Below are 27,624 nucleotides of genomic sequence, written 5' to 3' on the forward strand. Positions count from 1 at the left end.
CCATGGGGGCCAATGTTCTGAAGCATGGTTCCTGTTCCCATGGGGGCCAGCGTTCTGAAGCATGGTTCCTGTTTCCATGGGGGCCAACGTTCTGAAGCATGGTTCCTGTTTCCATGGGGGCCAACGTTCTGAAGCATGGTTCCTGTTTCCATGGGGGCCAACGTTCTGAAGCATGGTTCCTGTTCCCATGGGGGCCAGCGTTCTGAAGCTGGTAAACTGATTAGAGCTGAGGAACTAAAACCCTGGTCCAACCACCAGCGGCCCTGTGTGTGTGTGTGTGTGTGTGTGTGTGTGTGTGTGTGTGTGTGTGTGTGTGTGTGTGTGTGTGTGTGTGTGTGTGTGTGTGTGTGTGTGTGTGTCAGGGCATGGAGAGTACCTCAGGGTGCTGTGGGGTGTGTTGGCCTCTTAAGCCTCTGGCCCTTCACTGCTCCAGGATTTAGAGCAGACCAGACCCGCGCCACAAGAACACAGCACAACAGTTCCATTACAGGACGGAACATACCGGTATTGGGGTCTTGCCTGGTATTGGAGTGCTACCTCGTATAGTATAGTTAACAGGAAGAGAGGAGGGGAGGACGGGAGGAAGTATAGAAAACAGGAAGAGAGGATGGGAGGAAGTATAGAAAACAGGAGGTGAGGAGGGGAGGAAGTATAGAAAACAGGAAGAGAGGACGGGAGGAGGGGAGGAGGTATAGAAAACAGGAAGAGAGGACAGGAGGAAGTACAGAAAACAGGAAGAGTGGATGGGGGAAGGAGAGGAGGTATAGAAAGCATGTGGCGTTAGAGATGTCATATGAGGCTGGTGTTTCTCAACCTCTGGTCTTTGGACCAGCAGCTGTCTCTGGGATGTAGTTGATGGATTGTTCAATTAGTTCTTGTGTGATAGTTTGGATCTAATGTGGAGACTGTAGCAAAGTGTCTGTTTGCCTCAGTCTCTGAAGGACTAGTCTTTCTCGCTCTGTCACATCTCTTTCTTTGATTCACTCTGCTTCTTTCTCTGATTCACTCTGCTTCTTTGTCTGATTCACTCTGCCTCTTTCTCTGATTCACTCTGCTTCTTTGTCTGATTCACTCTGCCTCTTTCTATGATTCAAACTGATTCTTTCTCTGATTCACTCTGCTTCTTGCTTCTTTCTCTGATTCACTCTGCTTCTTTGTCTGATTCACTCTGCTTCTTTGTCTGATTCACTCTGCTTATTTCTCTGATTCACTCTGCTTCTTTGTCTGATTCACTCTGCCTCTTTCTCTGATTCACTCTGCTTCTTTGTCTGATTCACTCTGCCTCTTTCTATGATTCAAACTGATTCTTTCTCTGATTCACTCTGCTTCTTGCTTCTTTCTCTGATTCACTCTGCTTCTTTGTCTGATTCACTCTGCTTCTTTCTCTGATTCACTCTGCTTCTTTGTCTGATTCACTCTGCCTCTTTCTCTGATTCACTCTGCTTCTTTGTCTGATTCACTCTGCTTCTTTCTATGATTCAAACTGATTCTTTCTCTGATTCACTCTGCTTCTTGCTTCTTTCTCTGATTCACTCTGCCTCTTTCTCTGAATTACTCTGCTTCTTTGTCTGATTCACTGCTTATCTTCTCTCAATCTCCCTCTGTGAACTATTAGATTGCATTTGTTATTAAAAAATTGCGCCTCAAGGTCTGTCTGTCTGTCTTCAGTAACCTCTTAGAAATAGGGTCTCTGTCCTCAGTTACTGAGGACAGACAGACAGACCCTGTCTCTAAGATGTTACTGAGGACAGACAGACAGACAGACAGACAGACAGACAGACAGACAGACAGACAGACAGACAGACAGACAGACAGACAGACAGACAGACAGACAGACAGACAGAAAAATAGATCCTTTCTCTTAGAGGTTACCCTCTTAGAGACAGGGTCTGTCTGTCCTCGATAACCTCTTAAAGACAGGATCTATTTGTCTGTCTGCCTTCAGTAACCTCTAAGAGACAGGGCCTGTCTGTCTGTCCTCAGGAAACCCTCTTAGAGACAGGGTCTGTCCAAGTGCTGTTAACATGCACTGACTCTTGGGCAGCGCTGTGATGCTTATCTTAGCAACTCAATACCAATAGTTTCATACTGTAGGCGACCAAGAGATGAACAGAATTATATCAAATACGTGCATCGTTTTTGTGTGGGTTTTGTTCAATCCGGAACCAAAGTGATGAAAGTCATCAAGCTCGTGACTTATCTTTCTGGCTTGCATCAGGAACATTGCATACATTACATACCAACCCTTCCCTCCCTCCTGTCTGTCTGTGAGCTCCTGTACCTCAGACCACTAGCATTAAAAACCACTGCTGCCAAGGAGCAGAACAACACACACACAAACACACATGTACACACACACTTCACACATTCACACACACACACTTCTTATCCTCAAACCGTAGCACAGATATGGGTTCTGAAAGTGAAATACCATGCAAACACACCAGCACACCACACTAATTTACAGAGTATATTGTGTGAAGTGTGTATAGTGTGTATGCAGATGTTTGTGCTATGTATCAGTCACATGTCATTTGGCATTTCAGGGAATCAGAGTATGGACCGGGTGGGGGGAAAAAAAGGGGGGAGGTTATTCATTGACTGTATAAAGGGGGTGAGGGGTGAGTGGGGATTAGATGGATCTGGGGGGTGCAGGGGGGTATTTATTTACCAGCTTTCACTGGGACTCTGTGACTGACAGGGGTAAGAGCGTTAGAGATTAGTGGTGTTGTTTTGGGTTAGGGGTGGAAGGGAACTCACACAGGATCAAAGTAAGCTAGGACCATCAGGAGAGGAGCGACACACGCAGACACACATACAGCACACACACCCATGCAGATGAGTGTGTGATGGCAGTTATCAGAGCCCTGGGCTAGGAGCATGTTAATGGGTTTTGTTCCACCGACAGGAAATTCGGAGACAATCTTGGGAACACTACAGTTTTCCAGTTCTATTCAGTTACTGTTGCAGGCTATACATTTTACAAAGAGTTCCAAACACATATTCTATAAAATGTCTGATTTGTCTGAGTAAATGGTTTAGTACACACTGTCATGACAATCCAAAGCTGCAGCAACTGTTTGTCCCCCGTACATCAAAGTAGAATATCCTATAAAGAACTCACACACACTGTAAGTAAAAGTGTTCGATACATAGAGTAGATACAATATATTTTCTAATTCTATTTCTTTGGTTTGATAGTTATTCTCTTGTGTTTGAACTCCATTTCCCAGTGTCCCCGGCGGCGGAGAGGCTGCGTTACATCCTGGGTGAAGATGATGACTTGCCGACGCCCACTCTGTTCACAGAGATGGACACACTGCAACACGATGGAGACGATATGGAGTGGAAAGAGTCTGCTAGGTACACACAAACACACACTTCAACCCTTGTGTGTTTCCACCCTGGATTGTTTGCCCTCATTAGTTTGAGATTGTTGGGGGGCTTTGGGTGGGATTTGGGAGAGGTGTTAGTAGGGGACCTGTAGATAGTTTCACTAGAAGAGTGTTAGCAGCAGAGCCCTACAATGGGCTACATCTGACTCCCCTCTATGACTCTGGGGTTAGAGGTCAATCCCAGCATCCCTCAAGGTCACAGGCTGGGAGGCAATAAACCAGATGACCAATCAATCAATATGTCAAACATTCAATAATGCACATGCATACACAGCAGAGCAGAGCACAGCAGAGCAGAGCAGAGCACAGCAGAGCAGAGCACAGCAGAGCTGTGTAAGCGGTGAAACAAAATCGACACCCTCTGGCTTTTGAAGAAACAGGAAATTGTCATATTTGAGTCCAGCAGACAGTATTTCGTATGCCTCTATAGCATTTTCCTGTCTGCTCTCTCTGCCTTACTCTCTTTTCCGTGTGTGTGTTGCTCTCTATCTCTCTGTCTCTCTTCCTCTCGCTCCTTCTCTCTAGGTGGGTGAAGTTTGAGGAGAAGGTGGAGGAGGGAGGAGAGAGGTGGAGTAAGCCCCATGTGTCCACCTTGACCCTCCACAGTCTGTTTGAGTTGAGGACCTGTATACAGACTGGCAGTGTACTGCTGGATCTGGAGGGATACTCACTGCCAGAGATAGTGGGTGAGTGTGTGTTTGTGTGACCCTCTGCCATGTCCCCAACAACCTGATGTTCCAGTTTTCAGGGGAAATGGAAAGAGAACCTGTGACGAGACTTCCACTTTTGGACGTTAACAAGATAACACTCTATCCTCCTCCAAATTGACTGGATTGGTTGAACAGTGGAGAAGAGAACCTCCCCCGACAGTTTTTCTTCTTATTGTCAAGACCAGTATGTAGGGGATTTAGTTTCAGGCACTTATTTTACACCTGCTAGGTCAGGTTAGTGTGACCCAGGCTATGTTCCCTTCTAAAATCAACCCATTGTTCCTGTGCACCTGTGGAGATCTGAGAAAATTTGATAGGTCTAAACAATATAGTAAAGCTCCATCTTGCCCTCTGATAGGCCAGGTGGATGTGGATCAGAGGCGTTTGGTGGGAGGAGCTATAGGGCTTATTGTAATGTCTGGAATGGAATTAATGGAACGGAGTCAGACATGTGGGTCCATATGTTTGATGTGTTCGATACTGTTCCATTGATTCCATTCTATCCATTACAATGAGCACATCCTCCTATAGCCACTCCCACCAGCCTTCTCTGAAGTGGATAGGGGGTAAGGGGTTGATCTGGTATTGAGACCACTGATCTCCCTGTGACCAGTTACACCTGTCACCCGTCTGTTCTATATCGCACTCTGTTTCTCTATGTTTGACCCTTGAACTCTCACCCCTGACCCCAGATGACATTGTGGATCGCCAGGTAGCTGATGGTCTGATTGGTCCAGAGCTGAGGGAAAAGGTCAGCTTCGTGTTGCTACGGAAACATCGCCACCAGCATAAGAAACCCATGCATCGCTCACTAGCCGACATGGGCAAATCAAACAATTGCCCCGCCAGTGAGTGTGTGTGTGCATCTGTAGGTCTACGTGCATGTGTGTGTGTATGTGTTGAGTGATCTTGTTGATTTCATCTCTATCATGCTGATTTTACTGAAACAATAATCATTTCTCTCCTCTTTTAACAAACACCTTCACCATCTCTCTTGTTCACTCCATCCCTTTCTCTTTTCTTTCTCTCTCCTATCTCTCCTTCTCTCTCTCTCTCCCTCCCTCGCTCCTTCCTTACTCCGTCTCTCTCTCTCTAGGCCGTAGTCCCCAGTCTGTTCATAGTGCCAGCCGTACTAACTTCAGTCGTAGTCCTAGTTCAGCCTCTGGCCTCCACCGTTCTACAGAAGACCTACGTGCCAAGTCAGGCAGCCTTGCCCGCCTGCGTGAGTGTACACACACGCACACACACACACACACACACACACACACACACACACACACACACACACACACACACTCAAGAGCACAGACACATAGACACACACACACTCAACGCACGGATCCATTAACACTCACGTATACATATAAACTAATACTCTTTCACCCTTTTTCTTATCTATGATCCTCATAGCGATAGGTGTTTTAATTGACATATCTAACCTCATCAACCAGTAGAGATGCAGTATGTTGGATTGCTGTGTGTGATTGCGTGCAAGCTTTGGTCACACAGTACTTTCAAGAGCTCCCAGTACACAGTGTGTCAATTTGGGGATTGTAGGGTGAACAAGATTAGTTTGTGTGTGTGTCCTAACCAAGGTGTTTTCCTGTTCTTTCCCTGCAACTTAATTTTGTCCCTACATCAATAATCAGCTTTGGGGGTAATGATCATTAGGTCTAATCGGCCACACAAAGACACACATTCACACAATAGCTAAAGCTATATTTAACCACAAAGATGGGTTGGAGATGTCTAGTATCCCACATATAAAAATACTACAGTTTAGAATTCTATAGTATTCTGTTGTAAACTGTAGTATAATGTAGAATACTATACTTCCCACTGAAGTATCCTTCATGTAGTACTTACTATAGAATTGTGTAGTATACTGTAGAATACTATGCTACACACTGTAGTATCCCTTAATCATGTAGTGCTTACTATATCATTTTGTAGTATACTGTAGAATACTATACGACTCCATACGGAAAAATTATATATATATATATATTTTAACATGTACATATACATATACGTGTACATGTGTTTTTCCTATTTTGTTGCATTACAACCTGCAATTTAAACTGATTTTTATTTGGATTTCATGTAATAAACATACATAAAATAGTCAAAATTGGTGAAGTGAAATTTTAAAAAATTACTTGTTTAAAAAAACATAAAAAGTAAAACTGAAAAGTGATGGTTACTTGTTTAAAAAAACATAAAAAGTAAAAAATGAAAAAGTGGTGTGTGCATATGTATTCACCCTTTGCTATGAAGCCCCTAAATAAGATCTGGTGCAACCAATTACCTTCAGAAGTTGCATAATTAATTAAATGAAGTCCCCCTGTGTGCAATCTAAGTGTCACATGATCTGTCACATGCTCTCAGTATATATACACCTGTTCTGAAAGGCCCCAGTGTCTGCAACACACCTAAGCAAGGGGAACCTCCAAGCAAGCGGCACCATAAAGACCAAGGAGCTATCCAAACAGGTCAGGGACAAAGCTGTGGACAAGTACAGATCAGGGTTAGGTTATAAAAAAATATCTGAAACTTTTAACATCCCGCGGAGCACCATTAAATCCATTATTAAAAAATGGAAAGAATATGGCACCACAACAAACCTGCCAAGAGAGGGCCACCCACCAAAACTCATGGACCAGGCAAGGAAGGCACTAATCAGAGAGGCAACAAAGAGACCAAGATAACCCTGAAGGAGCTGCAAAGCTCCACAGCGGAGATTGGAGTATCTGTCCATAGGACCACTTTAAGCTGTACACTCCACAGAGCTGGGCTTTACGGAAGAGTGGCCAGAAGAAAAGCCATTGCTTTAAAGAAAAAAATAAGCAAACACATTTGGTGTTGATCAAAAGGCATGTGGGAGACTCCCCAAACATGTGGAAGAAGGTACTCTGGTCAGATGAGCCAAAAATTGAGCTTTTTGGCCATCAAGGAAAACGATATGTCTGGTGCAAACCCAACACCTCTCATCACCCTGAGAACACCATCCCCACAGTGAAGCATGGTGGTGGCAGCATCATGCTGTGGGGATGTTTTTCATTGGCAGGGACTGGGAAACTGGTCAGAATTGAAGGAATGATGGATGGCGCTAAATACAGGGAAATTCTTGAGGGAAACCTGTTTCAGTCTTCCAGAGATTTGAGACTGGGATGGAGGTTCACCTTCCAGCAGGACAATGACCCTAAGCATACTGCTAAAGCAACACTTGAGTGGTTTAAGGGGAAACATTTAAATTACTTGGAATGGCCTAGTTAAAGCCCAGACCTCAATCCAATTGAGAATCTGTGGTATGACTTATAGATTGCTGTACACCAGCAGGAACCCATCCAACTTGAAGGAGCTGGAGCAGTTTTGCCTTTCTTCATAGTTTTTTATGGTAGGTCAGTCTGCCTACATTATGAGGAAATAGCCACAGTAGCGAACATTGCTCACAAGTTGACAGTTACCCTGTGGATAATGCAGAGACATTCCACAGAAGATGAAGAATTTGGGGTTAATGTTCATGAACATCAAATTGATACTTCAATGCAGATTCCTTCCCCTCCAGTGTCCACTGCAGACTCACATGTTGACAGTTACGCTGTGGATAATGCAGAGACAGAGAGTCAGTAAAACAATTCCACACAAAATTAATAATACATCTGGGGTTAATGTTCATGAACACATTTTAATTTCATTAGCAAATAGGTAGCTAAATGATACAAAAGACGACTTACATTGGTGCCTTCAGGTGTTTGGAAATTGCTCCCAAGGATGAACCAGACTTGTGGAGGTCTACAATTTTTTTTCTGAGGTCTTGGCTGATTTCTTTGGCTTTTCCCATGATGTCAAGCAAAGAGACACTGAGATTGAAGGTAGGCCTTGATATACATCCACAGGTACACCTCCAATTGACTCAAATGATGTCAATTCGCCTCTCAGAAGCTTCTAAAGCCATGACATCATTTTCTGGAATTTTCCAAGCTGTTTAAAGGCATAGTCAACTTAGTGTATGTACACTTCTGACCCACTGGAATTGTGATACAGTGAATTATAAGTGAAATAATCTGTCTGTAAACAATTGTTGGAAAAATTACTTGTGTCATGCACAAAGTAGATGTCCTAACCGACTTGCCAAAACTATAGTTTGTCAACAAGAAATTTGTGGAGTTGTTGAAAAACAAGTTTTAATGACTCCAACCTAAGTGCATGTAAACTTCCGACTTCAACTGTACATAACATTAACTCTGCTGATTTCTACTCAACTTTCATTTTCAAAACAATTACCTTGGTCAGTCACATTGCACGTTGGTGGCAAGCTAAAGAAGGAGCTACCTATCTAGCTAGCTAGGTAGCTAGCTGTGTTAGCAAGATCGATGAAAACTCTGGGCTGAGGGTTGGGCTCGGGAACATTTCAAATTGTGATTGACAGCTCTGGAAACATATATTTTCATTACAGATACGTTCAAGTGTCTTTTCGGAATAAATGGCATATGTTTCATAAGAGGCAGATAGCAGCTATTAAAGCAAAGTCTAAGGTAGCAGAGACCAATAGAGACTCAACATTAACGTCAGGGTAGAGAAGGTTGTGAGGTGTGAGTGTCTATTTGATTTATTCGATTATTTTTTTTTATCATTTAAATATATTTAAATATATTCATATTTTATTGAAATATATACATATGTGTTATTTCTCCATATGGGACACACTGTAGTATCCGTCGATCGTGTAGTGCTGACTCTATCATTATGTACAGTAAGTAGTACACTGTAGTAAACTGTAGAATACTATACTACACACCGTATTGATTTGCTAATAGGTCATTTGCATACACCCTGTCCATTCCCCTCCCCCACGTCCCAATTTGTGCTGTCCACAAGATCATATGCCAATTATAGACCATATATTGTGTTCTCTACAGGTTATAAAAAAGAGGTTCAGACCCCAGTCCTACCTACTTACAGGTTATGGAAAATGTGCTTTTTTAATATTTGTCTGGTAGGTTTCCTCGAGAAGAAAGCCCCCACTTCTATGTCAAAGATAATAAAACAAAAAACTATATCGTAAATACTAATTTCCACAAAATCACAACAGTAAATAAATACTACAGCAGGGGTGTCAAATATACGGTCAGTGTACGGTCAGCGCAGGGGGGTCCAATCCTAGTCTAGCTAACACCTAACTCTCAAAGTCCTCCTGACTTCAGAGTATGGAATGGCTCGTTGATGTTGTCGTCACAATGCGTCAATAATGAAGGGGGCTGTGCTTTTACTGGCTTTCCTCTGTGTCTTTCTCACTCAGTCCCCTGAGCACCACCCCCTTCCATTACAACGGTTGGATTTTCAAATCCAAACAAGAGAGGCCTCAACCCTGAGGGGACAAAAAACATATTCTGCGCGAATAATTGTATATGTTCTCCTTTTGTAGTCAGAGCTCTCCCTGCATCGTGAGTCACGTGGGTCGTGTCAGCCAGGCTAGTCTGTATGCAAGATACTGTCCATTTGCTGTAGTGTTTTTTGTGCAAAAACACAACAGTGAATAATTACTACAGTAAAGTCCGCAAAAACTGTAGTATATAAATATAATAATACCAAGGAATTTATATCATGTTATAAATGTTCATGTGGGTACTGCCTTTTCTACTCAATGTGAAAATGAAACACACACTAAACAAACTCTAAACTGTACACACACAGAGAAGACAGAGAAGATTGCTACTAATAGATGTGTTTATGTGTGTGTTTTTTTTGATACACGTGTTTTGATATGATGTTTCAGATCATGCGCAAAGCCGAAGTATGAACGATATTTCAGACACACCAAGCACGGACCAGGTAACAACGAACATCACTATTCTGTGTGTGCCTGTGTATCCTGGTGTGTGTGTGTGCACGTGCACTTCCATGTCTGTGTGTATGTCTGTGTGTCTGTGTGTGAATGATAATGATGGGAGCGTCATTACATTGCACAACCCTAACCTCCTGTTGTTCGTCTTGGCTTAATTGATTGGGTCCATCCACCCGTGAGAGAGAGAGAGACAGAGACAGAGAGAGAGAGAGAGAGAGACAGAGACAGAGAGAGAGAGAGAGAGAGAGAGAGAGAGAGAGAGAGAGAGAGAGAGAGAGAGAGAGAGAGAGAGAGAGAGAGAGAGAGAGAGAGAGAGAGAGAGAGAGAGAGAGAGAGAGTCTGAGAGAGTCTGAAGGCAGCATTAAAAGATTAGGTGATTTTGACCTAAGCACCAACCACTCCCACGTGCTTCTGGGGGGTAGTGAGGCATGTTCACTGCACTGAGATTTGAGATCCCCTGTTGAAAGAAAAAAACAGCACAGGCCAGCATAAACTGGTGACTAACCTTTATTATGTTTTCGCTGGTGACCAGCCTTTGCTGTGTTTTTGCTTGTGACTAGCCTGTGTTATGCTGGTCACCCGCGAAACCAGAATCAAGCCACATTATGCTGAAGTGCAAAATGATGTCTAATTCCTATTGGAATCCATCCTGACTGGGAACATCCTAAAATGTTCACTTTTATCCACCCACAATCTGCATTCAGAATGACTGCCAGGGTTAGAAAGGTGAATACATGAGACTACCAAAACCATCTAAACTGGAACAACCATTTCAGTAAAAGATGCAATAAATCCAACTAACAGATTGTATTAGTTTAGAAAAATGTATGCTTTTTATCTTTGTGTAGCATAAACGTTGTTCGGAAAGCATTTAGACCCTTTCACTTTTTCTACATTGTGTTACGTTACAGCCTTATTTTAATAAAAAAAATACAAACTGAAATACTACATTTACATAAGTATTCAGACCCTTTACTCAGTAGTTTGTTGAAGCACCTTTGGCAGCGATTACAGCCTAGAAACTTCTTGGGTATGAAGATACTCCCTGTTCAGCCATGACTGCGTTGCCATGCAAGCCTGCAACTCAATCATCAAGTTTGCAGTGAATACAATAGTAATAGGCTTGATTAACAACAACGACGAGACAGCCTACAGGGAGGAGGTGAGGGCACTTGGAGTGTGGTGTCAGGAAAACAACCTCTCACTCAACGTCAACAAAACAAAGGAGATGATCGTGGACTTCAGGAAACAGCAAAGGGAGCACCCCCCTATCCACATCGACGGGACAGCATTGGAGAAGGTGGAAGCTGAAATGGTCCACCCACACAGACAGTGTGGTGAAGGCGGTGCAACAGCGCTTCTTCAACCTCAGGAGTCTGACGAAATTTGGCTTGTCACCTTAAACCCTCACAAACTTTTACAGATGCACATCCTGTTGGGCTGTATCATCGCCTGGTACGGCAACTGTACCACCCACAACTACAAGGCTCTCCAGAGGGTGGTGCGGTCTGCACAACGCATCACCGGGGGCAAACTACCTGCCATCCAGGACACCTACAACACCTGATGTCACAGGAAGGCCAAAAAGATCATCAAGGACAACAACCAGCCAAGCCACTGCTTGTTCACCCCGATACCATCCAGAAGGCGAGGTCAGTACAGGAGACTGAAAAAGAGCTTGTCTCTCAAGGCCATAAGAATGTTAAACAGCCATCACTAACACAGAGAGGCAGCTGCCTACATACAGACTTGAAATCACTTTAATAAAGTGATGTCACAGCCGGCCGCAACCGGGAGACATATGAGGCGGCGTACAATTGTCCCAGCGTCGTCCAGGTTAGGGAAGGGTTTGGCCGGCCGGGAAGTCCTTGTCCCATCACACTAGTGACTCCTGTGGCGGGCCGGGCGCATACTAATAGGTAGTTGTGGAATTGTTATACATGTTAGATATTGCTGCACTGTTGGAACTAGAAGCACAAGCATTTCGCTACACTTGCAATAACATCTGCTAACCATGTGTATGTGACCAACAAAATTTGATTTGATGACTCTACAAGCTTGGCACACCTGTTTTTGGGAGTTTCACCCTTTCTTCTCTGCAGATCTTCTCAAGCTCTGCCAGGTTGGATGGGGAGCGTCGCTGCACAGCTATTTTCAGGCCTCTGCAGAGATCGGATTCAAGTCCGGACTCTGGCTGGGCCACTTAAGGACATTAAGAGACTTGTCCCGAAGCCACTCCTGCATTGTCTTGTCCTGTAGGAAGGTGAACCTATGCCCCAGTATGAGGTCCTGAGTACTCTGTAGCAGATTTTCATCAAGGATTTCTCTGTACTTTGCTCCATTCATCTTTCCCTCGATCCTGACTAGTCTCCCAGTCCCTGCTGCTGAAAAAAATTGCCACAGCATGGTGCTGCCACCACCATGCTTCACCATAGGGATGGTATTGGCCATGTGATGAGTGATCCCTGGTTTCCTCCAGACGTGAAGCTTGGCAATTAGGCCAAAGAGCTCAATCTTGGTTTCATCAGACAAGAGAATTTGGTTTCTCATGGGTCTGGGTCTCATGGGTTTGCAAACTCCAAAGGGGCTGTCATGTGCATTTTACTGAGGAGTGGCTCCCATCTGGCCACTCTACCATAAAGGCCCGATTGGTGGGGTGCTGCAGAGATGGTTGTCCTTCTGGAAGGTTCTCCCATCTCCACAGAGGAACTCTGGAGCTCTGTCAGAGTGACCATCGGGTTCTTAGTCACCTCCCTGACCAAGGCCCTTCTCCCCCCGATTGCTCAGTTTGGCCGGGCGGCCAGCTCTAGGAAGAGTCTTGGTGGTTGCAAATTCATTCCATTTAAGAATGATGGAGGCTACTGTGTTCTTGGGGACCTTCAATGCTGCAGAAATGTTTTGGTTTCATTACCCAGATCTGTGCCTCGACACAATCCTGACACGAAGCTCAATGGACAATTTCTTCGACCTCAAGGTTGGTTTTTCCTCTGACATGCACTGTCAACTGTGGGACCTCCAAATCATGTCCTATCAATTCAAGTTCCATAAGTGGACTCAAGTCAAGTTTTAGAAACATCTCAAGGATGATCAATGGAAACAAGCTGCACCTGTGCTCAATTTCGAGTCTCATAGCAAAGGGTCTGAATACTTATTTAAATAAGGTATCTGTTTTTTATTTTGTATACATTTGCAAAAACGACTAAAAACCTGTTTTTGCTTTGTCATTATGGGGTATTGTGTGTTGATTGATGAGGATTTTTTATTTATTTAATCAAATTTAGAATAAGGCTGTAACGTAACAAAATGTGGATAAAGTGAAGGGGTCTGAATACTTTGTGCAAATGTCTAGTAATTATGTCTAGATACATTTTTTTAAAGCCCTGGATAGCCTACAGACACTATAAACAGGGTCCCTGTGGGACCACAATAGATTTTCAGCATGTTCAGCATTTCTTTATATTGCCTCAAATAGGCTATACAGCACTTACTCAGTCAGACAGGAGTACCTGTAGGTGAGGATTGGGGAGAGTGACTGATCAATTGTTTCATCCAGGAGAGAGGTTTCATTCAAGGAGGGGTTCAACATCATTCCTGAAGTAAAATGATTCAATATGTGCAGGGGGTATCGTCAATGAATGTGTGGTAGCGTTAGCCAGCCCTAAGACAGATAACATGATCATAACAACATGTCTCCAATAAAAGACATATCAAACTGGTTATGCTATTGAAAAATGTTTATATCGCTTACGAAACTTGACATATAATGGAAAGTAGTCGATAGAAAAACAAGATCCAACTTTCATGCAAAATGCGATTACTTCCTGTAGCTTAGAACGTGACAATTTGCCCCTTGACTTCTGCCTGACTCTTCATTGCGCACGCGCGGATTACAAGAATTCATGTAATCGCTAGTTGAGTCTCTTGGTAGACGAGCATCTCTGATTCAAGTTTCTCCGGCGATAGTTATACATTTTCCGTGACAGAAACAAATGTCATAAACAGAGCAGACAGGATTCCATATTCTACATGTCAGATGCATAGTGGTCTATAATACATGTTTCCTTTCTCTAGGCTAAGCTACTAGCTACACTAGCTGAACTCAATATGTAACTAATATTATAGCAATAACTACACATTATAGCTATAACAATAACACCAATAATCAATATAAATGTCCAATGTTGCTACTTACAAGTAATGTCCAGCATCAATGCCATCCCTTGCTTAAATGCTTCTTCCTCCAAAACAAGTCTACGTGCTGAAAAGCAACTAGCCATGTTGGGTTCCGAGCATTTCGGTGGGGGATGGGCAGTGCTGGCAATGTATATGTGGCTAAAGTACCATCAGGATAGAGTGAAAGTGATGCTGTTCAATGACAAAGACCTGTCCAATTGTTTACTAGATCAACACAAAAGTGTTTGCCCACCAGTAGATCAAGTGTGCCTTGCATACAAGCCATGCACAACCCTGTTTTGTCTGGGGGACCCAACCGCCGGACCCCAACTCCCACCAAAAATACAAAATAAAACCATTTGTTTTTTATTTGGGGGGATTTTTTTTGTCCCATCTAGCAGATTGAAAAAATGACTGTTTTAGAGCTAATTTCATGCTATCCTACACATTCTGCAATTAGATTGAGATAACTTTGCAGTTTGAAAGCTAATTTCCTGTAATAAATGGCTTATGACGTGTTTGCTAACGGGCCCGGGATTGAGACCAGAAAAAACATATATTATGTTGCCTGTAAAAACAGCAACATCACACAACCCATAATATTCTTAGCAAAACATGTTATCTTACTATTTCACGGTATATTTTGTATAGTTATGTATTACAAATCTATTATGAGAGAAGAGAAAGTTGGTTGGTTTCAGGAAAAGTTATCTCAATAGAATGAGGAGCTGAGGTCACCAATGTAAAGGTCACCAACAAACAGACTTTCGGTGCATATTAATGCATCAACCTAGAGGACTCCAATAATTGAATCAAAGTAATAAAAGTTATGGCTCACAAATAATACAAACAAATCATACAAATCTAAAAAAATAAAAAAATAAAGACACGCCTTGCGGGAGCTGCAGGGATGTGTGCTATGTCAGTGACCGAGAGGTTGTGAGTTCAAATCCCAAGTGAGGTAGTCTCCCAGTTAATCAGAATATTGCTGGTCTGCAGTGGTGTGAAGTAATTCAGTAAAAATACTTTAAAGTACTACTTAAGTAGTTTTGGGGGGTATCTGTGCTTTACTTTACTATTTATATTTTTGACATTTTTGACTTTTGCTTCACTACATTATTAAAGAAAATAATGTACTTTTTACTCCATACATTTCCCTGACACCCAAAAGTACTTTAAATGCTTAGCAGGACAGGAAGATGGTCTAATTCACAAACTTATCAAGAGAGCATCCCTGGTCACCCCTACTGCTTCTGATCTGGCAGACTCCCTAAACTGTAAATTGAGTGTTGGAGTGTGCCCTCGCTATTCCTAAATAAAAAAAAACAAGGAAATCGTGCCGTCTGGTTTGTTAATATAAGGAATGTAAAATGATTTATACTTTTACTTATGATACTTACAGTAAGTATATTTTATCATTGACATTTACTTTCAATACTTAAGTATATTTAAAAGAAAATACTTTTAGACTTTTACTCAAGTAGTATTTTACTGGGTGACTTTCACTTTTACTAGTGTTATTTTCTATTAAGGTGTCTTTACTTTTACTCAAAGGTCAACTTTTACTCAACTGACAGTTGGGTACTTTTTCCACCACCGATGGTCTGCAAAACCACGGCCATTATTCTGAATGTAGATTGTGGGAATCCACTCTGGCTGGATTCCAATAGGAATTAAACATCACTTTGTATACCAGTCTCCAGTGTCCAAAACACAATGAAGGTTGGTCACCAGTGAAAACACAATGAAGGTTAATCTGCCAGCATAACCAACTAGACCATGCTAGTCTGCCAGCATAACCAGCTAGACCATGCTAGTCTGCCAGCATAACCAACTAGACCATGCTAGTCTGCCAGCATAACCAGCTAGACCATGCTAGTCTGCCAGCATACCCAGCTAGACCATGCTAGTCTGCCAGTATAACCAGCTAAACCCTGCTGGTCGGCCAGCAGAACCTGTTAGGCCATACTTGTCAGACCAGCTCGACCAGCTTGACCAGCATCCGACCAGCACTGACCAGCATGGACCAGCATAGACCAGCATGCAGTTCTTTTCAGCAGGGCTGTGTGATTTTGTGAGTGAAGTATGCAGAAGTATTGAGTGGCCAATGGAGATTGTGTGGGTGGGTGTGTGTTTGTAGCAATAATGATCTACGGTACCATTGGAGTGTGTGTACTTGCATTGTGTCCCAGGGATCACATGCGGTGAGTGATCAGCTATAGATATCGACACTGACATAATGATGACATAACTTTAGCTGCAAAGCTGTGTGAAAGGACAGTAAAGAAATGCCTTTACATTGTAAATACTGCTTTACTTTAGCACTATAACAGAGGCTACAATAGCCTTCATTAGGTTTAATGATAATGCCAAGATGCCTTATAATTATTCTGAATCCTGCTCTCTATTTGATCCCTAAATAAATATTTATTGATCCTCAGCCACCTCTTTCTCTCCATTCTCTCTCTCTCTTTCTCTACCATCCTGCCTTCTCTCCATTCTCTCTCTCTTTCTCTACCATCCTGCCTTCTCTCCATTCTCTCTCTCTTTCTCTACCATCCTGCCCTCTCTCCATTCTCTCTCTTTCTCTACCATCCTGCCTTCTCTCCATTCTCTCTCTTTCTCTATCATCCTGCCTTCTCTCCATTCTCTCTCTCTTTCTCTACCATCCTGCCTTCTCCCCATTCTCTCTCTTTCTCTATCATCCTGCTTTCTCTCCATTCTCTTTCTCTACCATCCTGCCTTCTCTCCATTCTCTCTCTCTTTCTCTACCATCCTGCCTTCTCTCCATTCTCTCTCTTTCTCTACCATCCTTCCTTCTCTCAATTCTCTCTCTCTCTGTCTCTACCATCCTGCCTTCTCTCCATTCTCTCTCTTTCTCTACCATCCTGCCTTCTCTCCATTCTCTCTCTTTCTCTACCATCCTGCCTTCTCTCCATTCTCTCTCTCTCTTTCTCTACCATCCTGCCTTCTCTCCATTATCTCTCTCTCTTTCTCTACCATCCTGCCTTCTCTCCATTCTCTCTCTTTCTCTACCATCCTGCCTTCTCTCCACTCTCTCTCTCTTTCTCTACCATCCTGCCTTCTCTCAATTCTAGCTGAAGAACAAGTTCATGAAGAAGATTCCTCGTGATGCCGAGGCGTCTAACGTTCTGATTGGAGAAGTGGACTTCCTGGACAAACCATTTGTAGCGTTCGTACGTCTGGCCCAAGCTACCACACTGGGAGGCCTGACCGAGGTCCCCGTACCTACCAGGTGTGTGTGCTCGTGCGTGCATGAGTGTGAGCATGCGTCTGTGTGTGTCCTGCTGCTCTACAGGTGTGTTAACCCCTTGTCTTCTGGCAGGTTTCTGTTTGTCTTGCTTGGTCCTCATGGCAAAGGCAAGTCCTACAACGAGATTGGTCGAGCCATTGCTACGCTCATGGTGGATGACGTAAGAATGACCAAATCCTTTTGTGTGCTTAAAAGTTAATAAAGCTGAGCCATAAAAAAGAGTGTTTAGATTCAGGGGGGTTTTCATAACCTCAAGATATGCAGTGGATACTTTACCTCACACACTCAATCAATATGTTACAGCCAGGGCTCTGCAGTTCAATTCTGACCTCTTCATTAACACACACATAAGCACACACACACACTCATCACATCATATGCTGTGTGTAACTGTGTGGTGTGCTGTCTTGTCAGTTGTTTAGTGATGTGGCGTATAAAGCCCGGGACCGTGATGACCTGATCGCTGGGATTGATGAGTTTCTGGATGAGGTCATCGTTCTGCCACCAGGGGAGTGGGACCCAAAAATACGCATCGAGCCCCCCAAGAAAGTCCCCTCTGCCGACATGAGGTACAGAGGATGAACCACCTATCAGATCTATTCATTTGTTCAGTGTAGTTAGTAAGTAAGTTAAGCAATTAGGCAGTCAGTTAAGCAGTTAAGCAGTTAGTTAGTTGGTTGGTTAGTTAGGCAATTAGGCAATCAGTTAAGGAGTTAGTTAGTTAGGCAGTTAGGCAGTCAGCTAAGGAGTTAGTTAGTTAGTTAGTTAGTTAGTTAGTTAGTTAGTTAGTTAGTTAGTTAGTTAGTTAGTGAGTTAGTTAGTTAGTTAGTTAGTGAGTTAGTTAGTTAGTGAGTTAGTGAGTTAGTGAGTTAGTGAGTTAGTTAGTTAGTTAGTTAGGCAGTAAGGCAGTCAGATAGGGAGTCAGATAGGCAGTTAGGCAGTCAGATAAGGAGTTAGTTAATTAGGCAGTTAGGCAGTCAGATAAGAAGTAAGTTAATTAGGCAGTTAGGGAGTCAGATAAGAAGTTAGTTAATTAGGCAGTTAGGCAGTCAGATAAGGAGTTAGTTAATTAGGCAGTTAGGCAGTCAGTTAGGGAGTTAGGCAATCAGATAAGGAGTTAGTTAATTAGGCAGTTGGGCAGTCAGATAAGGAGTTAGTTAATTAGGCAGTTAGGCAGTCAGATAAGAAGTTAGTTAATTAGGCAGTTAGGCAGTCAGATAAGGAGTTAGTTAATTAGGCAGTTAGGCAGTCAGTTAGGGAGTTAGGCAGTCAGATAAGGAGTTAGTTAATTAGTCGGTTAGGCAGTCAGATAAGGAGTTAGTTAATTAGGCAGTTGGGCAGTCAGATAAGGAGTTAGTTAATTAGGCAGTTAGGCAGTCAGATAAGAAGTTAGTTAATTAGGCAGTTAGGCAGTCAGATAAGGAGTTAGTTAATTAGGCAGTTAGGCAGTCAGATAAGGAGTTAGTTAATTAGGCAGTTAGGCAGTCAGTTAGGAAGTTAGTTCGTTAGTTAGTTAGTCAGAAGAGGAGAGGAAGTGAAGGAGGGGAGGGAATGAAGTGGAAGAAGGAGAAGTGATTGTGTTTGGACTGGGTCAGGGATCTCTTCCCCCTTCCCCTCCCACCACAACTAAAACTTGCTACCCTTCCACCTCCCCCCTCCAACCCCCAACAGGAAGTCTGTGCTGAACCTGAACGAGCTGGGCCAGGTAAACGGGGCAGTCGGGGGGGCAGGAGGAGGAGAGGACGAGGAGATGCCCGCCCCCCACGAGCTGGGAGAGGAACTGCAATTCACTGGCAGGTAAAGGAGAACTGGGAGAACTGGGAGAACTGAGAGAACTGGGAGCGATGGGAGAACTGGGAGAACCGGGAGAACTGGGAGCGATGGGAGAACTGGGAGCGATGGGAGAACTGAGAGAACTGGGAGGACTGGGAGAACTGGGAGCGATGGGAGAACCGGTAGAACTGGAAGAACTGAGAGACCTGGGAGAACTGGTAGCAATGGGAGAACTGGGAGCAATGGGAGAACTGGGAGACCTGGGAGTGATGGGAGCGATGGGAGCGATGGGAGACCTGGGAGAACTGGGAGAACGGAGAGAACTGGGAGCGATGGGAGAACTGGGAGAACTGGGAGAACTGAGAGACCTGGGAGAACTGGTAGCGATGGGAGAACTGGGAGCAATGGGAGAACTGGGAGACCTGGGAGTGATGGGAGCACTGGGAGCGCTGGGAGAACTGGGAGAACTGGGAGAACGGATAGAACTGGGAGAACTGGGAGCGATGGGAGAACTGGGAGAACTGGGAGAACTGGGAGAACTGAGAGAACTGGGAGCGATGGGAGAACTGGGGGAACTGGAAGAACTGAGAGAATTGGGAGAACAGGGAGCGATGGGAGAACTGGGAGAACTGGGAGAACTGAGAGAACTGGGAGCGATGGGAGAACTGGGAGAACTGGGAGAACTGAGAGAACTGGGAGAACTGAGAGAACTGGAAGAACTGAGAGAATTGGGAGAACAGGGAGCGATGGGAGAACTGGGAGAACTGGCAGCGATGGGAGAACTGGGAGAACTGGCAGCGATGGGAGAACGGAGAGAACTGGGAGCGATGGGAGAACTGGAAGTGATGGGAGAACTGGGAGAACGGAGAGAACTGGGAGAACTGGGAGAACTGGGAGCGATGGGAGAACTGGAAGCGATGGGAGAACTGGGAGCGATGGGAGAACTGGGAGCAATAGGAGAACTGGGAGCGATGGGGGAACTGGGAGTGATGGGAGAACTGGGAGAACTGGGAGCGATGGGAGAACTGGGAGAACGGAGAGAACTGGGAGAACTGGGAGAACTGGGAGTGATGGGAGAACTGGAAGCGATGGGAGAACTGGGAGCGATGGGAGAACTGGGAGTGATGGGAGAACTGGGTGAACTGGAAGCGATGGGAGAACTGGAAGCGATGGGAGAACTGGGAGCGATGGGAGAACTGGGAGTGATGGGAGAACTGGGTGAACTGGGAGCGATGGGAGAACTGGGAGAACTGGGAGAACTGGAAGAACTGAGAGAACTGGGAACGATGGGAGAACTGGGAGAACTGGCAGCGTTGGGAGAACTGGGAGCGATGGGAGAACTGGGAGCGATTTGAGAACTGGGGGCGATTTGAGAACTGGGAGCGATGGGAGAGGGGCTTTGTGGTGCATTACTCCTGATTTTGTGGATTTTGACTCAGTTCAATGTAAAAGTAGAGTCAGCGATATGACGTAGATCAGTGCTGCCTATTTGCAGACTACGTGCTGCGCGTACTGCCCCCGACAGCTAGGGGGCCCCCGACAAAAACAAAATGACATTTAGGAAGTCAGTCGGGGCAAGTTTATCAATTATATTGACAAGATGGTTGAGTGACCGCTCTAACAATGGAAATACATGTACACAAAGATGGAAAGCAGACAAGAGGAGACGAGATCAGGTGGGGCCATTCTAGCCAATGAGAGGGCAGATACACATGTGAACAGGCACAACTCCGATATAAAGTTTTTATATTTTAAGTTGCCAAAATGCCACGTGCATCCACTTATACCATTGCTTTTATAACAACAACAGCGGTGCTGCTTGTGGCAACGGCATTTTGCTGACCCTACCTTTCATACAACTTATTTATCCTTCATTATGCTATCCCTCAAGGGGACTCCAACCCTGACTCCAGCCTGCTTTCAGGCTGCTTTCAGAGTGGATGGAGTCACCTCTGTGTGCGTTCCCCAGGTTCTGTGGAGGCCTGTGGCTGGACATTAAGAGGAAGGTTCCGTGGATCCTTAGTGATTTCTCCCAGGGATTCCACATCCAGTCCATCTCTGCTGTGCTGTTCATCTACCTGGGCTGCATCACCAACGCCATCACCTTCGGAGGCCTGCTGGGAGATGCCACAGACAACTACCAGGTACACGCACGCACACACACACACACACACACACACACACACACACACACACACACACACACACACACACACACACACACACACACACACACATACACACACACACACCAAAACACACACACACACACTTGTCTTATCTCCTACTCTAACCCCCCGCCCCCCAACTCTTGCTCTCTGTGCCAGGGTGTGATGGAGAGTTTCCTAGGTACAGCGTTAGCAGGTACAGTGTTCTGTCTATTAGGAGGTCAACCTCTCATCATCCTCAGTTCCACTGGACCCATCCTCATCTTTGAGAAACTGCTCTACGAGTTCTGCAAGTGAGCCATACGTGACACACACACACACACACACACACACACACACAGTATCTGTCGGATACTTGTTTCATGCACTTTAATGATTTTATTTTATTTACCCTTTATTAACTAGGAAAGTCAGTTAAGAACAAATTCTTATTTACAATGACAGCCTACCAAAGGCAAAAGTCCTCCTCCCGGGACGGGGGCTGGGATAATATATTTTTTTTAAATACAGTATAAATATAGGACAAACCACACATCACAACAACAGAGACAACACAACACTATATAAAGAGAGACCTAAGACAACAACATAGCAAGGCAGCAACACATGACAACACAGCATGTTAGCAACACAAGATAACAACAACATGGTAGCAACACAACTTGGTAGCAGCACAAAACATGTTGCAAACATTATTGGGCACAGTCAACAGCACAAAGGGCAAGAAGGTAGAGACAACAGTACATCACACAAAGCAGCCACAACTGTCAGTAAGAGTTTCCATGATTGAGTCTTTGAATGAAGAGTGAGATAAAACTGCCCAGTTTGAGTGTTTGTTGCAGCTCGTTCCAGTCGCTAGCTGCAGCTTCCTGAAAAGAGGAGCGACCCAGGGGTGTGTGTGCTTTGGGAACCTTTAACAGAATGTAACTGGCAGAATGGGTGTTTTATGTGGAGGATGAGGGTTGCAGTAGATATCTCAGATGGGTTTTATAAATAAGCATGAACCAGTGGGTCTTGCGACAGGTATACAGAGATGGATCAGTTTACACAGGAGTATAGAGTGCAGTGATGTGTCCTATGGCCGAATGATAAAGAACATCTAGCCATTCGAGAGCACCCTCTATAAATTATGTATTTGTAATCTAGCATGGGTAGGATGGTCATCTGAATCAGGGTTAGTTTGGCAGCTGAGGTGAAAGGAAACCAGCTGAGAGGAAACCAAGTTTAGATTTAACTTTTGCCTGCAGCTTTGATATGTGCTGAGAGAAGGACAGTGTATCATCTAGCCATACTCCCAAGTACTTGTATGAGGTGACTACCTCAAGCTCTAAACCCTCAGAGGTAGTAATCACAGCTGTGGGATGAGGGGCATTCTTCTTACCAAACCACATGACCTTTGTTTTGGAGATGTTCTAAACAAGGTTAAGGGCAGAGAAAGCTTGTTGGACACTAAGAAAGCTTTGTTGTAGAGCATTTAACACAAAATCTGGGGAGGGGCCAGCTGAGTATAAGACTGTATCATCTGCATATAAATGGATGAGAGAGCTTCCTGCTGCCTGAGCTATGTTGTTGATGTAAATTGAGAAGCATGGGGCCTAGGATCGAGCCTTGGGGTACTCCCTTGGTGACATGCAGTAGCTGAGACAGCAGACTGTCTGACTTTATACACTGCACTCTTTGAGAGAGGTAGTTAAGTTAACAAACCAGCCCAAAGACCCCTCAGAGACACCAATACTCCTTAGCCGGCCCACAAGAATAGAATTGTCTACCGTATCAAAAGCTTTGGCCAAGTCAATAAAAATAGCAGCACACTATTGCTTAGAATCAAGGGCAATAGTGACATGATTGAGGACCTTTAAGGTTCCTTAACTTAGTTCCTTTCTTCTGATACTGACTGGTTAGTGTGTATCTGTGTCCCAGGTCTAACACTATAGATTATATGGAGCTGCGTCTGTGGATTGGTCTCCACTCCTGTCTGCAGTGTCTGATCCTGGTCGCCACGGACGCCAGTTACATCATCAAATACATCACGCGCTTCACTGAGGAGGGCTTCTCCAGCCTCATCTCCTTCATCTTCATCTCTGATGCCATTAAGAAGATGGTGGGGTTACACACACACACACACACACACACACACACACACACACACACACACACACACACACACACACACACACACAATGTCTTAACTGTCTATGTAACGTGTAACTACAGGTGGGATCCTTCAAGTACTACCCTATCAACCGTGGCTTCAAGCCTGACTACGTTACCTCATACAAGTGTGAATGTATCGCACCAGACCAGGGTGAGCCTTTCTCCTCCTCTCCCTCCTCCTTCTCCTCCACTCCCTCTCCCTCCTCCTTCTCCCCTTTTTATTCTCCCTCCTCCTTCAACTGTACTTCCTCTCCCTCTCCCTCCTACCCTCTCCTATCCTTCTCCTCCTCTCCCTCTCCTTCTCCTCCTCCCCCTCCTTCTACTCTTCCTCCTCTCCCTCATCCTTCTACTGCTCTTCCTCTCCCTCCTCCTCCTCTCCCTCCTCCTTCTCCTCCTCTTCCCTTATACTCTTCCTCCTCTCCCTCATCCTTCTACTGCTCTTCCTCTTCCTCCTCCTCTCCCTCCTCATTCTACTGCTCTTCCTCTCTCTCCTCCTCTCTCTCCTCCTCTCTCTCCTCCTCTCCCTCTCCTCCTTCTCCTCCTCTCCCTCTCCCACCTCCTTATACTCTTCTTCCTCACCCTCCTCATTCTCTTTTGGGAGCTTTACTAGACCTCACACATGAAGTGTACTATTGCCATCTGCAGGACAGTTTAAGGAGTGCACATCCTTGACAGCCCTATAATTTGGTAAGTGTATAAACTACTGTCTGTGTTCTCTTTCCTAACTACTGTAACTGATGTGTGTGCTGTCTGTTTCTGCCTCTCTGTCTCTCTCTCTCTCTCTCTCTTTCTCTCTCTCTCTGTTTCTGCCTCTGTCTCTCTCTCTCTCTGTCTATGTCTCTCACTCTCTCTGTCTCTCTCTCTGTTTCTGCCTCTGTGTCTCTCTCTATGTCTCTCTCTCTCTCTGTTTTCTCTCTCTCGGCCTGTCTCTCGCTCTCTCTCTCGCTCTCTCGTTTCTGCCGCTCTATCTATCTCTCGCTGGCTGCTATCTGAGTGAGTATACCTCGACAGCTACAGCATGCTACAAACCTGTCTTGTTACCATGAAACTGGCATCATGTAATCTAGCTGGGGCACCTGACGTCTCTCTATCCCTGTCTCTCTTTCTCCACCAGCCGCTGCAATGGGTTTGAATGTTTCAGTTCCACTAGCGGACGATAACATGACTGATTTGGTAAGTGGCTTGGGAACTACAGTGCCTTGCGAAAGTATTCGGCCCCCTTGAACTTTGTGACCTTTTGCCACATTTCAGGCTTCAAACATAAAGATATAAAACTGTATTTTTTGGGGGAAGAATCAACAACAAGTGGGACACAATTATGAAGTGGAACGACATTTATTGGATATTTCAAACTTTTTTAACAAAACAAAAACTGAAAAATTGAGCGTGCAAAATTATTCAGCCCCTTTACTTTCAGTGCAGCAAACACTCTCCAGAAGTCCAGTGAGGATCTCTGAATTATCCAATGTTGACCTAAATGACTAATGATGATAAATGCAATCCACCTGTGTGTAATCAAGTCTCCGTATAAATGCACCTGCACTGTGATAGTCTCAGAGGTCCGTTAAAAGCGCAGAGAGCATCATGAAGAACAAGGAACACACCAGGCAGGTCCGAGATACTGTTGTGAAGAAGTTTAAAGCCTGATTTGGATGCAAAAAGATTTCCCAAGCTTTAAACATCCCAAGGAGCACTGTGCAAGCGATAATATTGAAATGGAAGGAGTATCAGACCACTGCAAATCTACCAAGACCTGGCCGTCCCTCTAAACTTTCAGCTCATACAAGGAGAAGACTGATCAGAGATGCAGCCAAGAGGCCCATGATCACTCTGGATGAACTGCAGAGATCTCCAGCTGAGGTGGGAGACTCTGTCCATAGGACAACAATCAGTCTTATATTGCACAAATCTGGCCTTTATGGAAGAGTGGCAAGAAGAAAGCCATTTCTTAAAGATATCCATAAAAAGTGTCGTTTAAAGTTTGCCACAAGCCACCTGGGAGACACACCAAACATGTGGAAGAAGGTGCTCTGGTCAGATGAAACCAAAATTGAACTTTTTGGCAACAATGCAAAACGTTATGTTTGGCGTAAAAGCAACACAGCTCATCACCCTGAATACACCATCCCCACTGTCAAACATGGTGGTGGCAGCATCATGGTTTGGGCCTGCTTTTCTTCAGCAGGGACAGGGAAGATGGTTAAAATTGATGGGAAGATGGATGGAGCCAAATACAGGACCATTCTGGAAGAAAACCTGATGGAGTCTGCAAAAGACCTGAGACTGGGACGGAGATTTGTATTCCAACAAGACAATGATCCAAAACATAAAGAAAAATCTACAATGGAATGGTTCAAAAATAAACATATCCAGGTGTTAGAATGGCCAAGTCAAAGTCCAGACCTGAATCCAATCGAGAATCTGTGGAAAGAACTGAAAACTGCTGTTCACAAATGCTCTCCATCCAACCTCACTGAGCTCGAGCTATTTTGCAAGGAGGAATGGGAAAAAAATTCAGGTTCTCGATGTGCAAAACTGATAGACACCCAAAGCGACTTACAGCTGTAATCGCAGCAAAAGGTGGCGCTACAAAGTATTAACTTAAGGGGGCTGAATAATTTTGCACGCCCAATTTTTCAGTTTTTGATTTGTTAAAAAAGTTTGAAATATCCAATAAATGTCGTTCCACTTCATGATTGTGTCCCACTTGTTGTTGATTCTTCACAAAAAAATACAGTTTTATATCTTTATGTTTGAAGCCTGAAATGTGGCAAAAGGTTGCAAAGTTCAAGGGGGCCGAATACTTTCGCAAGGCACTGTAACAATCTACAGGGACAGTCTGCATGTGGTCCAAATATACTTTTTATAGTAGGACTTACCATAGTCACAGGACTTAGTGGCAGGTCTCTACACTAGCATCTCTGTGCTGTCTGTCCACTTCCATGTCCGCACTACTCTGTATTCTCTCTTCCCTTGTTATTCTACTCTTTCTCTCTATCTCTCTATTCTCTCCACCCCCCACCCCACCCACCTCTGTAGTATAACATAACAGGTCTGGACTGGAGTCAGCTGAGTAAGAAGGAGTGTGTGAAGTATGGCGGCGCCCTGTTGGGAAACACCTGTAAGTACGTCCCTGACCTGGCCCTCATGTCCTTCATCCTGTTCTTCGGGACCTATTCCATGACCGTCTCACTCAAGAAGTTCAAGACCAGCCGGTACTTCCCCACCATGGTGAGACACAGAGGGACATAAAACATGAGACATGGGATGCAGGGGACAGAGGGCATGGGGGACATACGGGACAGAGGACACAGTTGACACAGGCGACACAGGGGTACATAGGAGACATGGGATTTGTGGAAACGGAGACACAGGGGGCAGAGGACACAGGGACAGAAGACACCTTTATGTTTTTTGAGTTTAAACTTAACTTCTTCCCATTTCTTGGCTGTCAACTCCCCCCCCCCCCCCCCCGTCCTTCCTGTCCATGCCCCTCTACCTGTCTGTGCTCCAGTGCCGCTCCCTGATTGGTGAATTCTCGATCATCATCTCAATCCTGGTATTCTGTGGGATAGACTACCTGTTAGGGCTGGAGACGCCCAAACTGCACGTGCCCACTGAAATCAAGGTCCTCTCATCCCCTCATCCCTCGCTCCATCTCTCCCTCTCTCTCGTTTTTCCTATTTCTCTCCCTCTTTATCTCTTCCTTCTTCCTGAAATGATTAGGAATAAAACTTCACTTTTCAAGTGAGTGATATTGAGACATTAACATACTGACACTTTCTTCTCTGTTTTATTTAATCTCTCTCTCCTGGTTGTGTATTTGTTTTGTACCTTTGTCTCTCCATCTCTACCACCCCTCTGTTTCCCTTTTTGTTTCTTGTCTGTCTGTGTGTGTGGGCGGGCCTAGCTGAGGAAGCTGATCAGTGATTTCTCCATCTTCATGTCAATCATGACGTTTGTGGGTCTGGATATGCTTGTAGGGCTGGACACACCCAAACTAATCGTACCCACAGAGTTTAAGGTATTTCTAACCATTAACCCAATATGTGTGTGTGTGTGATTCACAGATGCATGCATTCTGTAATTCAATCTCTGTCTGTGAGTTGCATGTGTCTTTTTGTCAGAT

General features: G+C 44.5%; 1 protein-coding gene and 1 non-coding gene across 5 annotated transcripts in view; both read left to right on the top strand.

The window, feature by feature from the left end:
• LOC110522819 (electrogenic sodium bicarbonate cotransporter 4-like) overlaps positions 1-27,624 on the top strand; it is a 54,903-nt gene that overhangs the window by 8,407 nt on the left and 18,872 nt on the right. For 2 of the 4 annotated variants that reach the window (XM_090234154.1, XM_090234156.1), the window contains exons 4-19: positions 3,234-3,363; positions 3,921-4,081; positions 4,798-4,953; positions 5,202-5,327; positions 9,885-9,940; positions 17,225-17,382; positions 17,473-17,560; positions 17,815-17,969; positions 19,072-19,197; positions 21,143-21,317; positions 21,501-21,634; positions 23,262-23,442; positions 23,556-23,646; positions 24,637-24,668; positions 26,535-26,726; positions 27,406-27,519. In XM_090234154.1, coding sequence (XP_090090280.1) covers positions 3,234-3,363; positions 3,921-4,081; positions 4,798-4,953; positions 5,202-5,327; positions 9,885-9,940; positions 17,225-17,382; positions 17,473-17,560; positions 17,815-17,969; positions 19,072-19,197; positions 21,143-21,317; positions 21,501-21,634; positions 23,262-23,442; positions 23,556-23,646; positions 24,637-24,668; positions 26,535-26,726; positions 27,406-27,519 — 2,075 coding nt within the window. Of the gene's footprint in view, positions 1-3,233; positions 3,364-3,920; positions 4,082-4,797; positions 4,954-5,201; positions 5,328-9,884; positions 9,941-17,224; positions 17,383-17,472; positions 17,561-17,814; positions 17,970-19,071; positions 19,198-21,142; positions 21,318-21,500; positions 21,635-23,261; positions 23,443-23,555; positions 23,647-24,609; positions 24,669-26,534; positions 26,727-27,009; positions 27,124-27,405; positions 27,520-27,624 lie in introns of all 4 variants that reach the window. The other 2 variants (XM_090234157.1, XM_090234155.1) reach the window with 2 other exon arrangements.
• On the top strand, positions 9,079-9,131 carry LOC149983196 (U7 small nuclear RNA). Its single transcript, XR_016496462.1, has one exon. It is a non-coding gene; the product is annotated as a U7 small nuclear RNA (small nuclear RNA).

Source organism: Oncorhynchus mykiss, chromosome 5 (genome assembly GCF_057628025.1).
Source record: "Oncorhynchus mykiss isolate SJ-2025 chromosome 5, ASM5762802v1, whole genome shotgun sequence".
Taxonomy (NCBI): domain Eukaryota; kingdom Metazoa; phylum Chordata; class Actinopteri; order Salmoniformes; family Salmonidae; genus Oncorhynchus; species Oncorhynchus mykiss.